The 18506-nt window shown below is 37.7% G+C and overlaps 1 protein-coding gene and 1 long non-coding RNA gene across 6 annotated transcripts in view; one reads left to right on the top strand and one right to left on the bottom strand.

Moving 5' to 3' along the window:
- Positions 1-342: 342 nt before the first annotated feature.
- LOC121982282 lies at positions 343-14305 on the top strand. Of its 3 annotated transcripts, none has more exons than XR_006112063.1 (3): positions 343-509; positions 599-795; positions 1314-1750. It is a non-coding gene; the product is annotated as an uncharacterized LOC121982282 (long non-coding RNA). The 3 variants fall into 3 exon arrangements; XR_006112062.1 differs by lacking the exon at positions 1314-1750 and adding an exon at positions 14091-14305 and having other exon boundaries at positions 346-509; XR_006112060.1 differs by lacking the exon at positions 1314-1750 and adding an exon at positions 8914-9755 and having other exon boundaries at positions 408-509.
- The window catches only part of LOC121982281 (callose synthase 3-like), a 109220-nt gene continuing 95272 nt past the window's right edge, over positions 4559-18506 (bottom strand). For all 3 annotated transcript variants that reach the window (XM_042535266.1, XM_042535267.1, XM_042535268.1), the window contains 9 exons: positions 8552-8671; positions 8364-8482; positions 8194-8277; positions 6972-7084; positions 6668-6897; positions 5789-6586; positions 5626-5676; positions 5117-5302; positions 4559-5032 (listed from right to left, as the gene is read on the bottom strand). In XM_042535266.1, the coding sequence (XP_042391200.1) occupies positions 4787-5032; positions 5117-5302; positions 5626-5676; positions 5789-6586; positions 6668-6897; positions 6972-7084; positions 8194-8277; positions 8364-8482; positions 8552-8671 (1947 nt within the window). In that variant the 3' untranslated portion in view covers positions 4559-4786. The remainder of the gene's footprint in view (positions 5033-5116; positions 5303-5625; positions 5677-5788; positions 6587-6667; positions 6898-6971; positions 7085-8193; positions 8278-8363; positions 8483-8551; positions 8672-18506) is intronic.

Here is an 18506-nt window from a genome sequence, read left to right as displayed (position 1 = left end):
TAAATCATCTTACTAGCTATGACATAATTTAACTGCTTTGCTGATGCTTAATAAATTTCAAAATATTAAATATTTATACAATAAAAAATTACTTGAGGTAAATTAGTGTTATAAATGATTATAAAAAAAATCATCCCATAATTAGATATAATATAAATAAAGAATACATTTTTTTCCATAGCGATAATCCTACAAATCCAGTCACGTGAGCTACCTCCCACTTGCGACGAATCGTGCATACTCACTCAAACAAAAAGTGCATACTCACTCAAACCGCCCTATCCTATAAGTAATCACTACAATCCTCAAACAAAAACCGCCGAATCGATGCACGGAATAAGATTTTGTTTTTATCAAGGTGTTCAATGAAAATTAGTTTTTATATTTTTATACTTTTATTTATTATATATATATAAGCAGATAGAAATGAGGAAGAGCCGAAGATCTAGACAGGAGCCAGCAAAAACCTTTCGCATTTGGCGTCGCAGATCGCCGACGTGAGTCCGGAGGTTCGTCTTCCTTTGCTCAGATTTTTGCTTCCCAATCGTCTCGCTTTGGCTCCTCGATTCGTTGTTTAGCTCTGTACTCTCGCTTTCAGTGCGCAAGCTGGGGGTTTTATCTTATTCTGCAGCAGGGATTTGGGATCAGTCTCTTTGGATTGCCCGGTGAGTTTAGACTATGGAATCTGATGGCGGACGCGAACCGATCCGGTCTGCCGCGGCGGAAGAGGAGGTGCTGAAGAGGAAGAATACAGATTGCGTCTACTTCTTGGCTTCGCCATTGACCTGCAAGAAGGTAGATTTCCCTTGTTTTGGGTATGTTTCCTTTTTGATAAAGATGCAATCTTTTCGATTTGAGATGTGAATGCTTGTTTGGATCTCCTGCGAGTCCTGATCGGCTCTTTGTCGACCTCTCAAAAACTTCTAGGATGCTGGATGAATGTTGGGGTTTAATTACTCGTTCCATTCTATATTTTGGTTGAAATCATCCGAGCTTTCCTTGTCTTTGCAAAATTAGCCTCTGATAGGTTTGTGCGAATAGTTTTTTATGCATGCTCTTTTAGGAAGTTTAGGCTAATTTGGGTTCAGCTGCTGAACTTGCTTCTCAAGTATTATGGGAACTGGGATATCCAAAGGGGCTTTATGAATTATTCTCTTTTTTTTTTCTGGATGTCACAATGAGGACATCCAAATATTAGGGGATACGAGAGTCATTTGGAATTGTTGTCGAATTAACAAAAAGTAGGACTTTCGTCTAGGGAAAGTTATATTTTCTTCTTGATATGGTTCATATTGACTTGTTGATCAATACAGATTGCACCTGTCAGCTTTTTAGTTTGGGGAGTTGCATCTCCACATACTTTTGTGATGCTAAGAAACTTCCCTATATTATAACGTGAACGTGTGTCTAGAGCGTTATGATTTCAGTCATGGATTGCAACAAGCATCATTTAGTTGTAATGAATTTGACACCCTTGCACGTAACATGTTGGCATGTATCCATGGTAATGATTGACCTATGCATTTGTTTGCATAACAAAATTAATTGGGCTTAGGTCCATCAGTGCTCTTCTCTTGGCAAAATTTGTGCTTCGTTTCTTTTATTTGTGCAATAGATTTGGCCATGACGAAAATACTAAAGTTGTTATGAATTGTTTTTTATAATCTTGAGGTCATAGTAGCTTGCTTTTTATAATTGGATAAACTAAATGTTGAAATGATAGAAGTTAACCAGTGGAGGAATATTGATCATAGAAGGGACCCAAATCAAATGACTCCACCCACTTCTTCATTCTTCAATAGAAATAAGAATCTATTCCATAGACTTGGACTTGGGCTTGGACTTGGACTAACCTTTTGATTTTGGGTCAATAAAATTGAAAATATTAATTAAAGACCAAGCATCAATAGTCATCATGTTGTGTTTATAGGACCACTTAAAGTCTTGTAGCTCTATTTCTACCTTCCAAACTATTTTATTAAAGGAGAAAATAATTAAAGGAGAAAAGAATGGAGTCAAAAGGAGAGAGAGTTGGTAGGATTTGCATGTGAAACATCACAAAGAGAAAGTAGGATTAGTGAAAATATGTACTCATGGTGTATATGGCTATGATAAAAGATAAAAATAAAAGTAATACAAATTTAATAATTTAAAATTTGTATTTAAGTCATTTGTCACTTTAAAATAATGAGTGAAGTTCAATGACTCTTTCCAGCTATTAATAAGCATTAGCTTAATTAATAATAATATCAATAAGGTTGCTAATTTGGTAAGTCAAATATTATTAAGTTATTATCCATACAATTTTAATAGTGCTATTCGAATGCAAATTTTCAGTTATTAAACTCCAAATTTTAATATTGTAGATACAATTTTGACCAAACAATAAAAAATTGAGATAATATAAATATAATCAATAATAATTAAAGAAGTTGTAGCATCATAGAACATTAGTTTAGTTCTCCAACTCATGAGTTTCACTAATATTGACTTGGATTAACTAGCTACCATTAGGAATCTTGTTAGTAATTGACTTGGATAATTAATTGTGGTCAAGTTAAAAAAAAAAAAAAGGCATATCTTTCCCTTGAGCATGTGTTTTCTCATTTTGACTTTATTGTTGTTGACTTGAGTGGAGTGGTCCTATCATTTTTTTTTGTTGGTGTATATATATATATATATATATATATATATATATATATATATATATAATTGATGTGAGAATAATAATATTCTTGAAGTTTCACCCTAATTTCGAAGATATTTCTGTTATTTTAAGAGTTGAAGTCAATCATAGATAATTTTTAATTTTTAAAAGAAATATAATTTATCCTATGATATAATAATTATACTACTCATCACCTGCACTTTCAAATATAATTTATACTTGGCTGACTCTACCAGGTAGGCGAATTAAAGGTCAAACCATTTACCTTCAAAATTAAAACACACACACACACTAATGGGCTTGGATTTAAATTCAACCCAATAAAGCATTAAGATGGGCTTGGACTAAAAAATAGAAGCTATTCATAGCCTCCGCAAGGAACTCTTGCAATTATGTTTCTTCTTCTTCTTATTGATGCCAGTGGAAGGTTTGGAGGATTTCTTGTCCTTGCTCTTTGGCTTCCCCTCTTTTCCTTCCCCTTGTCGCCACCATCCACCTGTAGCACCGCACACTTTGACTTCGATCGAATCTCAAATTCGGTCTCACTTAACATGGATAGCAACTCTCCAAGAGGTTTGACCGTCTCCATCATGTTGTAATTCATGATGAACAATGTATACGTGTTGGTCCTGGGACAGATTGACGGGAACGTTGGAGATAAACGTATTCGTCTTTTACCACCATGATGAACAATGCATACAATTGGGATTACATGGGTGTACCGAGACTTTGTATCATTTCGAACGGATGTTCCACAACTTTTGCAAATTTTCTTGAATAGTGTTAGGCATATCATGCCTTATCGTACTCCAGCATCATGGGCCAACTTTTTGGTGACAATGCAGAGTCCTAACTAACTGTCATTTTGGTTAGATCAAACCATACATACATTTGAAAGGATCAAAGCTAATTAACTTCCTACTTTTGTGGATACATGTTAGGAAACATGTCCTCTGCTTTGTCCAACAAAGAGTAGAGGTGCTACTATCTATCATGCACAGAAAGTAGTGGTGACCCAGTGTCAAAGAGGTGCCAGTCCATCTCAAAACTACCACAACAGAAGAAGAGATAAATCACGATAACTAAGGAACCCAATAAATGGAGGGGAGGGATTCCGGAGTACAAGCCCCACACCTCAAGGGGCAACCTACCATCCACTGACTGCCTTAACTAAGCCTCTAATCTTAACTTTTTTCCATTATAGAGAAAGCTGTTGATGTCTTGGGTTGATGGTGCTTCGAGAGATAGTTACTCCGGTAATGACAAATAGGTGCATTGTATGAAGCATACAAATTAATGCTTTTAGGATCGATTAGAATCCCCTTATCCACGGAGGAGGATCAACAAATTATATATATAATGATGACAAAAGATGAATACGCTCGCTCCCAACGTCCCCGTCAAACCGTCGACAAACTATATATACAAGTTGAGATAAAAGAGAGAGAGATATACCAATGTACTAAAGAAATATTAAAATATTTTGTACACAGATAAATGAATGATTATACGGGAAAATGTAAAAGATTTAAAAATTTATTAACTGCAACTGACCTATTTAACTTTGGTGAAGTAAAATATACTTGACTTGATCTGATCATGCCCAATCCATGCTTCCGAAGAGTTCTTCGTGAAATGAAGGTGTTTAACAGCTACCTGCATCATACAGAAATTGACAAGAAAATCGAAAGATCTATCAAAAAGTCAAAAACCAAAATTGAAATAAAAATATCTCTTCCTTTTGAAACAAATAAAATTTGACCTTTAATGCTCTTATGATCCCCACACACACACACAAGAAAAACAAAAAAAGGAAAGACTTAAAATTAGAGCAGCTGACGCTTTCATTCTTGGAAGTAATTAATTTTTCACTGACTTCTCAAATTCTGGTAGAAGGCAAGACCAACAACTTGATCAATGTATATTTACCGAAACGTTCTGTTGCATATTTATGCCATGATTCTACAACAAGATAACTAGATATACATCTGGCATACGATCAAAATACACTAAATTATACAGTCAAATCCATGATAAAATGACAATATCATAGGAATTCAATGGCAAAAGATTGACTGCACAGGGGGTCTTCACATAATTTGATAATCTACTGGCTGGCTACTCCTTGTTCTTCGAAGATCGGTCTTTTTTGGGACCATCAAGTACACGGGAAATCTGTAAGCCTCTACTAAATGCTTGATTGAATAGCATCCTTGTCTGAAACTCAGAAACAAAAGGGAACCAAGCTAAGAAAGCAATCGGTGCAAACAGAAGCAGGCCCATAATAATTTCATAGCCTCGTGCAAGGGCCCTAACAGATCCCCAGAGGCTTGCTGGAAAAACTGGTTTACAAGCTTGTGCAATCTAACCAAGAAAAAAAGACAAGGTCACATGTAGAGAATGCAGTATGTAAATGAAATGGAGAAAGATAAATGAGATTTTACTAACCAACAGCAAACCCCATCCAGTAGGCATGAAAGCAAGGATGCAAACAATTATGTCTTGCACTGTCATGTGAGGAACCGCTACTAATAGGATTAGGACTGAGATAAATGTTACAAAGATGAGTCCCTTTATCAATCGGAAAACCAGCTGAAAATTTGCACTGAATAAACGTCTTCCCATCGAGACAGTCTAGAGGGGTGGGGAAAATGAAACAGTTAGTTGAACTGACAACTGATGAAAAAGTAAATGCAGCAAAGAGAAGACATTAAATTATCAAATTCGCAAGGACGATTCCTAAGGAATATCTATCAAAACCGGAAAAGGAAACATCATAAGCTACAAACTTAGAAGACAATTTAGCTCAAATCCAATCAAAATACTTCTATTCGACAATCTGTTTTTCTCAATAAGATGGCATTTCCCAAAAACACATTGGGATATTTAGAGCCCCAAGCTAGATCCTCAAAAACTAAAATAACTCAGTTTTGAATTGTTAAAAAGCACAAATATACCTTCACGACGAGCAATACTCCCAGGATAATGAGCCATGAAACACCATAGACCTGAAAACATACAAAATTCAGCATAATACTCCCCATGTCTTTCATATGCTCAAGTAATGAGAATCGAAGCCCGAGAAAAATCAGAAAAACAGCAAGTAGTGAAATATATTACCAGCACGCTTTTGGTATGCTTTGTTAGATTCAAGTGATATACAAGCCCATATTGGTAGACGAAAAAACGTAAGGCGAGCACTATTTCTAAAATGATCCCACGCTTCCCTGTATACCTAAGATGTTCTTGCTCCTTTGCCCACCATGATTCCCAACTTTTCTCTGGCGATACACCTATCCCACCATGATTACTGATCCACTTGTTCCAATCATGCCAGTCATCAACAAGCTTTTGCCACTCGAATCCAGAAGGATTAAATAGGAAAGGTGCAAAAAGCCAAGTGGCAACCATAAACCACATTGAAATAGTGATAAAAATGTATGCCACTGGGCCTCTATAAGAATGCCCAAAGATCTCGTATACAAGAAGCAAAATCATCAATTCAAGACCTTTGACAAAATGACTACGTGAATACAACCTATAGTTATCAGCAAACTTTGCATGGAAGACAACAAATCCACGACCTGTAGCTCTGTATTCAGCACCTCCATGCAGCACCGTCCTCCCATAGTAGTGTGTCTTGGTCCCCAAGGAAAAGGTGAAAAAAACAGAGGCCAATTGTAATTGCATAAGTATAAATTCACTCAGTGCGGTACGGAATCCTCTTTCCAGGCCAATTTCCATCACCATAGGCAGTACCATAAGAAATCCAAGTTGCACAAATGATTGGGATGCTAGAGCAACTTGAAGAGGTTGGTTATGCATGAATCTTCTACCAGTTAATAGTGCTTCATCAAGACCACTGAGAACAAGATACAATCGTCCATAGAGAAAAACATATACAGTTAATACTGTTACCTGCAGTTAGTATCAAAGTAAAATTTCAACATGGATGAAAGTAAAGATTATGCAACATAAAGAAAAGTATGTGAGCCATACCATTGTACTAACATAGAAACCCACAGTGGTAAAGTAACATGACAACATTCTGAAGAAATCAAAACGATGGCCAAGCCTATATATGTCACGACTCAATGTCTGCTCCCCATTTCCGTATGCTATCTTAGCCTCAAAGAGTGAGATCTGGTTAAGACCCACATCTCGACCCTTGCCAACTTGCATATATTCATGATGAGTGACATTACCCTCGCGGAGAGTGGAATTAAAACCTGACAACAGAAAGTCTGTAACATTAGGTATATGATCTACAAGATACAGGTTCTGATTTATTTAAGTTGCATGCCTGCAAATATGCCTTCACTCAAATTGATAATTTTAGATGCCTTGCTTACACCACCACGTGTTAGGTGAAAAATTCTATCGAAGACATCTGGATGACCATAATGAAATCGGACCCTATGCATGAAGAAATACAACTTTAGAGATACAAAATGGATGTGTATGTGGTAAGGAAGAAGTCAACAAAAGATGTTGACATAATGATATTTTTTAAAATTGAGACAGGTAATTAAATTCATTAAGCTTCGAATGATATTGTATCCATAGTCCACAACGAAAGAGGTACTAGAAATCATGATGTAAGTGAATATATAAGTGAAATTAAACTTAATAAGAAAATCAGTCACATTAACTAGGCAAACAAATTTATAAAAAGACAAATAAACAAGAGATTTACAAACAAACCAGTAAGGAAGGTTCAACCATTGCAACCCTCAATGAATTTATAAATAACTAAACAGGAGGCTTACAAACAAACCAATGAGAAAAAAAGGTTTAAGCATTGCATCCCCCAATGAATTTATAGATGCTTAAACAGCAAGTATATAAATCATCTGCATCAAAAATGTCATTTGAGCAATCAAATTTTCAAGAAAAGAATTTCTTCATCTAGTGGTATTTGAGATATACCAATATCCTTCGGGTAAAGACAGATGTCGAATACATCAATTAGGAAATGGGTGGAAGTTGACAAGGGGAAAAGAAGACATTGTCAAGGACAAATAGTGCTGGACATGTCGCAGACAGGAGTTTCAGCATGAGTATAAATATAATCAAATCAACAAAATTCTGAGATTGTATTAGAATTCGCAATTTCAGCTATGAACTAACACCTTGATACAATATAATTAGAAACAAAAATAAGAGAAGTTAGACACTAATGGACAAAGTCAATGAAAAAGATATGTTAGAGAAATCACAACTGTTTGTGTTATATAAATTCATTTTATAAATACATTAACCAATATCCTTCAGACATAACAATATTTTTCTTTTTCATTATGCTGCATCATTTGAAATTAGCTAATAAATGATATGACAAAATAAGACATGCAATACAAATTGCCAACAATGATGGCATTATGAGAACATATGTACAGCATTTAGACATTGAAATTCACAAATAAAAGAAGTTAACCTATATATGAATCTTTGCCTTTCTTTGACACATGTTATGCTGCACCTGGTTTAAATGTGTGTGGTTGCGTTTGAGAGAGAAATCTCACCTCAAAGGATTGGCAAGTAAACGTTGTCCGATAGTTACAAAGTTGGTCTCCTGATTTGACATAAACCACGCAAGAGACGAAACACTGCCTCGGATACAAACAATGAGTATTTTGCCTACTACGAAAAAGAAGAAAAAAAGAATAATCCAGAGTGAAAATTAAAAACCTACCTTCCTGTAAAAATATGTTCTCTGACTCCAAGTATTGATGGATACCTCATACCATTATGTTTTTCCAGAAATTCTTGCAGCAGGTTTCGCATTTTCAGTGCCTCTTCCATGTAGTGTTCCTATAATGATAACATAAGATGGCTATGGCAACCAAACATAAACGAAAGAAACAGTGAAAAACCCTCTACCTGGTTCATGTCGATAGTCTGTAAACTTTCACCTCGTGTAAAGATAATGGCATGATTCTGATTTTCTGGTTTCCCTTCACCCAAGATGGCAGGACCTGGAAGTTTAATGCGATAGATTACCTGTTCCAAAAAGAAGAATAAGTTTTAATTAAATTTCTTGATGCAGCTGTTAACAAGCACCAGCCTTACTATAGCTATTCAGATTCTCAAGTTTTTTTTTCCAACATTCATGTGTATTGCTATGAGGACAGACATCATTTTCCGCTTCTTTTCTTTTCTGCATTTCAAGTTTGCTTTCTATTTTCCAACACAAACCAGGTAAAACTGAGTTTCTAGTAACCATAAGTTTTTCTCTGCCTCAGAATAGTAAAAGAAGGAGAAGGCATCTTCTTTTAGATCAGCTTATCTCAGGCACACCAGTTACAATGAGGAATGGCAATGGGATTTAGCTAAAACAAGCATATCGATAAAGCATTTTAAGGAAGGCAATGAAGGTGTAGCACAGATCAAACAGGAGATGGGAATGCAGCAGGACCAGCATGTGGCATCCATCCAGAAAGGCTAGTAAGAAAACTAGGGAAAAGAGAAATAGGTTTTCATCAATTCCAGTTGTTGAAGAGGCATGAAGCGTATTTTTCCTGGTTATTGTCAAACTACAACTCTTTAGGAAATGTGTAAGGAGCCAACAACAACTAGGAATCCATGCCGAGGTTCCAGATGCTTGAAGTCGCTGGAGATAAAGGAGAGATTGGTTTTAAGGTTTACTTTGTAGGAAATCTCATAGAGGAGATATGGTCAACTCCCAAGATTGGAGACAATGGTGGGCTCTAGATTAAAATATTTCTGCTTGATTAACACATAGCCTAGTCTAGATTTCATCTCTTGTTCATGGTCAAAAACTACATGTATCCTTTCCTGTTTATTAGTGATTTTTTTACCATGGCAAAAACCTATGATCCTTTAAGGGGTTTTTCCATATAAACCTTTGTGTGCCTATATGCAAGGAATGAAATGTCATTCCGTGCCGCCCGGCACGGACGGTTTTACCATTCCGCCGAGCAGCCGAAATCGGCACAGGAGGCATCCCCATCTCAACGGCACCGGAGGAGACGCGGGACACCTCTGGCGGCGCCGGAGGAAATGCGAGACGGATTCGGCATCAAAGGCGTCGCCAAAAGCGTCCAGCGGCTTCGAAGAGACTTTTATAAACTCTAATTAAATTATTCTAATAAAATATATAAAAAATATATTTAAAATTAAAATAAATTTTATTAATTAATATTCTGAAAAAATATAATAATTCTTATTTATATTCTAATATATATTTTTATTATTTTGTATCATTTTAAATTTTATTTAATTTTTTTAAGAATTCTAAAAAAAATTAAAGAATTCTAATAAATTATATTTATATTCTGATTTATTTTTTATTATTTTGAATTTTTTTACTTAAGAAGGGGAGCCTTGTCGCAACGGTAAAGTTATTGCCATGTGACCAAAAGATCACGGGTTCGAATCCTAGAAATAGCCTCTTGCAAAAAACAAGATAAGGCTGCGGACAATGGATCCTTCCCCGGGACCCCGCATGGCGAGAGCTTTGTGCACCGGGCTGCCCCCTTTTTTTTTTGATTTTTTTTACTTGATATTTTTTACTATTTAAAATATATATTATTTAATTAATAATTAATTAAATGAATAAATAGTTAATTTATAACCAGAAGTTGTTTGAACAAATATTTTGAATTTTAGATCAAATGAAAGTCAATTTATCGTGTGTTCATTGTGGTTGTTCCAACCATGCCTCCGAGAAGTGTTGATGAAGTTTGGTAAGCTTGACTGGGTTAATAATGCATCTACCGAACTATCGACTCCATTACAAAACACTAGCGGTCATGATGATATGGTCTGTGTTTCTCGTACTAATTATGAGAAATTGCTTCACTCTTCTGCTAGCATTCCCTCTGTCATTGTTGCCTCATCCTCTCCAGATGTGTTTGTTGTGTCTCGTGATAAGTCTTGGATGTTGGATTCCGAAGCACCTCCTCATATTACTGGTAACAAGTCTTTTTCTCTTGCTCTTTTGTTTCCTCATTTTTATTTCCTTTCCGTCTAGCCAATGGTACCGATTGTCCGATTATGGGAAGAGGTGTTGTCAGACACATTGCAAATATTGTTGGTGCAGAAGGGTCGGCAAGAGGGGGAGAATTGTCTGTTAAAAACAAAGCGAACCTTTCTCGTTCTTTTGACTCTACTTAGTAGCATAAGTATACTAAACAGAATAATAAAACTGAACAAAAAATAAGAGGACAATCTATTTACTTAGTTACAACCAAGGTGGTTATTAATCCAAGGCATTGAAGAAAACTCCACTAGAAAACTCCTTTGTTGAAGGGGAGTAGCCTCTTACAAACGTTTACAGCTCACAAAATGACTAGGAAGTGAATGCAAGACTTGTAGTTTAGTTGATGTTTTTTTCCTATAGGTCTAGGGGTCTTTTATAGCCTCTAGAAAAACTTATCCGAGGCTAGAAGGCACCTTCAATAGGGTGGAGAGCGCGAAAGGCGCGAGAGCGCCTTTAATACATCCGTCCTTCTCGTCCACCGGTGTACTCTTTCGCAGCACCTCGTCTCTCGATTGCACCGAGCCCATCGACTCCTTTCCCGTGTCATCCTTCTCACTAGCTGCGTCTTCTGCTCGACTTCTTGTATTCTTAAGCTTCTGCACACTTAGACACAAGGATTAAACACAACAGGACCTAACTGAACTTGGTTGATCACATCAAAACTACCCAGGGTACTTACAATCTCCCCTTTTTGATATGCATCAGCCCAAGTTCAAGTTAGGGTTAAAAATGCAATAACATAAAAGTAGATAACAAATTATTTGCAAAATAAGTAAAAAAATACTTGCAAAAAAATAATTTAAAATTCTAAATCCTACCTCCCCTGAACTTGTATCTACTTCTCTCCCTTTGATCACATTAAAAAAAAATTAAAAAAGATAAATAAACTTTTAGAATATTTTTTTTGTAAAATACCAAGAAAAATGACGGATAATAATAAAGGAATTTTCCGGAATTTCTGAGAATTTTTCTGAGCTCGTATGGACGAGATTACCGGGATAAAATGGGGTCCCGGGAAAGCCTGTTTAGGCTATCCCATTTTAATGAGGAAAAGTTGGATTTTTCCTCCCGAATAGTGCCGCGTGCCCTAACCTCCTCTACGCCAAAACCGTCGTCTCCTCTTCTCCTTTTCTTTTGCGATCCCCTCTCTTCCGATCCCCCTCCTCGCCTTCCTTTCCTCTCGGCGCCGATCACCACTTCGGCTCCTCCACCTAACGACACTAGGGAATAGAGAGGGGACAACTAGGCATCGAGTCGACATTGTGAGAGCCACCGCCGCCCGAACCCTCCTTCCTTCCTCACCTCTCGCGACGCCGGCCAAGCCCCTGTGTCCCCATCTCTTCTTCTCTTCCAGCAGAGCATTGCCAGCCTTTCCTTCAGCCCTAGCGCCAGCCACCGCTTTATTTCTTTGAGCCCTAGCCATCTGCACGGTCGTTTTCTCTTCATCGCACGGTGCCACCCCGACTCTGCTGAGTCCAGCCGTCGCTGGAAGGGGGAAGGTCCTCACCGTGCCGATTGCTGAACACCAGGTTCTGCCGAGCCACCTACAAGCCCTAGATTTCTTCATTCGTGCCCTAGCTTTGATCAGCATTACCTACTGCTTCACCCGCCAGATGCAGCAGATCTAGGTCCACCGTTGATCCTTGTACTGCTGACACAGATCTATGGTAAGGTTGTCGAATTAAACTTGAATTGGTTTATAGGATTGACTAAAGCTTGATTTATCTAAGCATGGGTCTAGGTACAGCGCTGGGTTGGGAAATTTGAGTTGGGTGACAGCAGCTCCATCTGGTATCGGCTACCCTTTCCAGCAGAAATTCATTAAGGGCTACGTGTAGAGATTGAGGTGAGTTTTATTCAGTTTTTAGGTTGATGCAGAGTGATGATATTTCCGTAGTTAAATTGTTCTAACTGGATGAGGAGAAGGGGGATGTGTAAGGAGTTAGTATATGATTTCTTTTGATAGAATGAAAACATATCTTATTGTATTGCGTTGGTTGGAAATTCATATGATTGGGATATAGAATGTAGGGGGCTGCAGCTTTTGCAGCTTTAGCCACGAATCCCGAGCATATTTCCGGCCGTCACACCTCTTGCCAGTTGGTCTACAGAGGAGATCTTGTGATAAGGTACGAAGATGGAAACGTGATTCTTGTTTAAGTTGAATTTGGTGGTTGTTTAGAATTAATCCGGGTTTCGGGTTAAAACTGATTTATTACAGGACTTTGACGCGAGACGAGTATCTCGACATTGGTTTTGATTGGATTTGGACCGATTTGACCTTTCTATTGGAGGCGGGTACTTTGACTTTATGTCATTTGATATGCATAGTAATGTTTTTAACAAATAGCAACGATTGTGTTTTTCTTATCTGCTTCGGTTGATAACTACCCGATCTGTTACATGCCTGTTTGTTTATTTGTTATGCACATCATGTTAGTACTTATCTAATTATACATGCTAATAGGGGTAGTGACACAATCATGTTATATATTATGTTCAGGACCTAGAATTTTTGATACCTTATCTGATCTGTGTACCTTTGATTTGATTCATTGTCCTATGGTACATATTTTATATTTATATATGGATATTGCTATGCTGTTTAGTGTCATGCATCATCTTGCATGATTGCATGCTGTGCGATAGTCTGCTCCATTATTGTCGAGCACATTGTCAGTTACATGTATCTGTATACACCACCACTCATGGGTTAGTGGTATATCAGACAGGTGTGTGACAGTTCTACTGTTTGGCTCCGTTGGTCTGGTGACTAGCGTGGTAGCCGGCAGACGGTTCTGCTCTGTTTGGCTCCGCTGGTTTAGTATAGTAGCGTGGTAGCAGGCAGGCAGTTGGACTCTGTTTGTCTCCGTTGGTCCGCTCATGGGTAGTGTGACGTAGTGTAGTAGCCGGCAGAGATTCCTCCCCGTCATCGTGTACCGGGAGATGAGAGCATTGAGCTCCCCCATTTATGATTTGGGGTAGGAGGATAGGTGTACTCCGACAGCATCTCGTCCACTCGGTCACTCATCGATAGTGATGGCGGAGTGCACTGTTGTCACAACCCTACCCACTCGGTTTCACCATTGTGTGAGATGGCTGAGTGACCACGACATTGCATCATACGCACGATGCATTTATTGCTGTGTTTCTTTGTGATTTACTTTGCGATTTATATGGATGCATATGATTGACATGCATACAGGATTTATGACATTCTCGGTCTGACGACCCTGTTATACTTATACCTTGGTACTAGTTAGTACAGTTTTCTCCTGCTTATTTCAGTTGCATTTATCCTTCTTGTATCAAGAGACTGTACGCATAATTAGTGCTGGTTGTTATTTTCTTTATTATGCATATCAGTTGTTACCCGCTGAGTTGTTGAACTCACCCCCGTGGACACTATCTTTTCAGGTACCAGGTTGTTTATAGAGTCGCTTGGAGTATCCTACCTGCCGGTCCCCACGTCACATCAGAAGATCCGTCTCCGGTTTTGTTTATTTGTATTTTGATATATGAATTTGTGTATTTAGCTTTGTGTTCTGGCTTTATTCCTGGAGTGTTGTCATGTTGTGTGGTGTAAGCCTAGCCGGCTAGCAGTCTTTGTTTATAGTTGTATGTATTGTCTATTGGATTTCCATTGAGTTTGGTTTTGGTACAGCCGAGTGAGTTGTTAGATTTATATACAACTACGTAGTTGTATTTTTGTGGTATCAGCCGAGTAGGCTGCATATATAACTGCGTGGTTGTGTGTATATTCCAGCCGCCTGTGGCTGATGTATATTGTGTCTGTAGAAATGTTTCAGACTGTCACCCATACAGGGGAAGTGCTGCCGAAATTTCTTCGGACAGGGACTTCCCCGGGACGTGACATTTTTACCAGTTGAATGGTCATAAAAAAAAATAAGCAATATTGAAATTATTTTAAGCGAAAAATAAAAATTGAAAAAAAAACTTCTATTTCAGTTAGTTAGTTAGTTAAACATTTATTTCAATAATTGGCTTCCAAGCGAGGCACTAGGCCTTCTTGGATATTGGAACAACAACCACTTCTAAACAAAGCCTTTTAAAGAAATTAAATATTCAATTTTCTTCCTGAACATTCTAGGTCTATCTTTTTTAATCTAAGCATATTTTTGGAACACAATATAAGTTTCTATCTACTAGTTTAATTTAAAATTTCTTAGGGGTATATTTATATGATATTTTTCTAATTTGGCCCTGGTGATTTTTAATGTACCAATTAATTTTACCATAATTTCTAAATCTTAGTTTTTGATAGTAATTAGAACATGCATGGTTATCTTTCAATCTCTCTATTTGTGTTTTTAATTTTTCATTTTCTAATTTCAAATTATTAACCAATTCTAGTGCACATGCATTGGCTAATTGTCTTTTCAAATCAAAATTTTCATTTCTAATTTGCACATATTTTTAGAAAGCATTTTGATAAATTCAAAAGATTACTTGGGAGATAGTACATGTACCTCACTTACCTCGTGTTCTGATGCTCCCCCTTGATCGCAGATTTCCTCTGATGATCCTCCCCCTTCATCAATGCTCATCTCTAAGCTTCTTTCATCTTCTTTTTGATGGTCTGCTATTAGGGCTAGTTCGGTGTAGGTTTCAACTTCGAATTCTAATGACGATGTTTCGTCCCACATCGCCTTCAGGGTTTTGAGCTTCAATTTTGTCGGTCTTTTGCCCTTATCCTCCTTTTTCTTTAGTTCTAGGCAATCGTCTTTGATATGCCCTTCTCCTTGGCAGTTGTAACCTCGGACGTTTCTTTTGCTCCGAAATTCCTTCTTATCAGATTTGAGGTTGGAAGCGTCTCAGATGAGGTTGGAGGCGCCCTCAACACTCTTTAAATGCCTTGTTTGAATAACACTTCAAACAAAACTTCCATACGAGCTCAAACGATTGTTCTACTACTTTGTCTTCACACTGCAATTACACTACTACTCCACTACGCCCAATCATTGCTAGAAGACTGATACCAACACACGAGCGCATCCGGATTTCCATCTTAAGTGTTGGTGACTAAGTTAAATTTTTTTTTTCATATTTGCTTAAAGGAAGTGTAGCTTGTTACACTATCCTATAGTATTCTTGATTCAATTTTACCTGCGACTTATTAAACTTATTAGATTTAATGAATTTACTAAATTTTTTCTTACCATTAGAGTCGCTTCGTCTTCATCAATTGACGCTTCGGAGTCTGGATCAGCCGTTTTTGCCTTCAGAACAATGTTCTGACTAGACTCTCTTTTCATCTCTGCACATCTATATTCGCGAAGTTCAAAGGTGGAAAAAAGATTTTCTAAAGAACTAATTTCAAGGTCTTTAGATATATTAAACGAGTCGACTATAGAAGACCACTCGGGTGTCCTAGGAAATGTATTTAAAGTATACCTTAATGAATCTCGGTTCGTTGCCTTTTCTCCGAGATTCGTGAGTCTGATGATAAGATATTTGATCCTCGAGTGCAGATGTGCAACTGTTCTTCTTTCTTCCATCCAGAGGTTCGTCAGTTGGTTCTAGAGCATGTCCCGTCTTGCAAGCTTTGCTTCAGAAATTCCTTCATGAAGCTCTAGAAACTTCTCCCAAAATTCCTTTGCTGATTTGTAATCTCCAATCCGATTTACTTCCTGAGGTGGAAGTATGCTGAGTAGGTGGAACTCGGCTCGTCCGTTAGCTACGAAGTTTGCTTGCTCCTTGATCCATTGGTATTCTTCCTTTTTATTTCCTGTGGGTCTTTGGGAGCTACAAAATCATATTTAATTATCAAAAGAATTTCAAAATCAATTTTAAAAAATACCTTCATGGGTTTCTTTCATAACACGAATTCTTCCATAACGCGAATTCTCCCTCGAACTTCGATGGGTAGATGCTCCATCCGACCATCGTTTCGGTGCTTCAGTCGGCGGTTAGTCCTTCTGAGGCGTTCTAGTTCTGATACCACTTGTTGGTGTAGCGGGGCCAACAAGAGGGATGAATTGACTGTTAAAAGTAATGCGAACCTTTCGCGTTCTTTTGACTCTACTTAGTAGCACAAGTATACTAAATAGAATAATAAAACTGAACAAAAAGTAAGAGGACAATCTATTTACTTGGTTACAACCTAGGTGGTTGTTAATCCAAGACGTTGAAGAAAGCTCCACTAGAAAAACTCCTTTGTTGAAGGCGGAGTAGCCTCTTACAAACGTTTACAGCTCACAGAATGACTAAGAAGTGAATACAAGACTTGTATTTCAGTTATTGTATTTTTTCTAGGTCCAGGGGTCTTTTTATAGCCCTTGGAAAAACTTATCCAAGTCTAGAAGACGTCTTCACTAGGGTGGAAGGCGCCTCCAGCGTGGCAAATCCTATCCGTGCGAAGATAAAATTTATCTTCGCAACGGTCACTGTTTGAAGGCGCCTTCATGGGGTTGAAGGCGCCTTCCTCCCGAAAGGCATGAGAGCGCCTTCAATATCATTGAAGGTGCCTTCAACAGCTGCTACCTAGCTCCAAACTTCTCCTTTGGCTCTTTCACTTCTCCGCTCGCTTGGTTGATTTCGGCTATCCGAAATAGGACTCATCCGAACCCATTTTCTGACCTTCTCCTCGAGCAAGCTTCCTCCCAAGCTTTTCGTCCCTCGAACGTCGCGCGTGTTCTTCTCGTCCACCGGTGTACTCTTCCGCAGCACCTCGTCCCTCAAATGCACCGAGTCTATCGGCTCCTTTCCCGTATCATCCTTCTCACTAGCCATATCTTCCGCTCGGTTTCTTGTGTTGTTAAGCTCCTGCACACTTAGACACAAATATTAAACACAACAGGACCTAACTGAACTGGGTTGACCACATCAAAACTACCTGGGTACTTACAAATATCACTCTTGATAATGTTCTCTTTGCACCTAAATTTCTTATTAGTTTCTTGTCCATAAGCGCGCTAACAAAAGCTTACAACTGTTCTATATCTTTTTATCCATCCTGTTGTATTAATGAGGACCTACACACGAAGAGGATAATTGGTGGAGGATATGAGAGCGATAACCTATACTATCTGGATTCAGTTACACTTGTAAGTTCCCGGGCACTCTCAGCAACTATCTCCTTATCAGTGGCATTGTCGTCTAAGTCACCTATCTTCTTCCGCTCTCAAAAGTTTAGTTCTCATTCCGTCTACTAATTTCCATACTAATTTCCAGTGCGAGTCATGTGAGTTCAACAAACATCATCGTACTTCTTTTCCTTCTAAAGTTAATAAAAGTAGTTCTTTTGCTTTTAAACTTGTTCATTGTGATGTTTAGGGACCTAGTAGAGTTGAGTCGAGAGGAGATTTTCGGTATTTTATAACTTTATTGATGATTATTCTCACATGACCAGGTTATATTTACTCAAAAATATGCGTGAAGTTCCTGAGGTGTTAACAACATTTTATAATGAAATGAAAATTCAATATTTAGTTGTCATGCACATTCTTTGTACCGATAATGTACTTGAGTGCACTCAGAAGACACTGTCTACATTCTGTAATTCTCATGGTATAATTTATCAAACCTCTTGTTCATACACTTTTCAACAAAATGGAGTTGCTGAACACAAACATCGTTATATTTTAGACGTAGCTCGTACTCTTCTTTGTCACATGCATGTTTCTAAATTTTTTGTGGGATGAGCATGCTTTCTCATAAATAGGATGTCTTCTACTGTATTACATAGGGATATCCCCTTCTCTTGTCTTCATCTTGACAAGTCTCTTTTATCTATTCCTCCTCGCATATTTGGTTGTGTTTGTTTTGTTCATAATTTTACTCATGGTTTGGATAAATTGTCTTTTCAATCTA

This window comes from Zingiber officinale, chromosome 5A, assembly GCF_018446385.1.
Source record: "Zingiber officinale cultivar Zhangliang chromosome 5A, Zo_v1.1, whole genome shotgun sequence".
Taxonomy (NCBI): Eukaryota; Viridiplantae; Streptophyta; class Magnoliopsida; order Zingiberales; family Zingiberaceae; genus Zingiber; species Zingiber officinale.
Note: the sequence above shows the minus strand (reverse complement) of the source record. Positions and strands in the feature narration are given on the sequence as shown.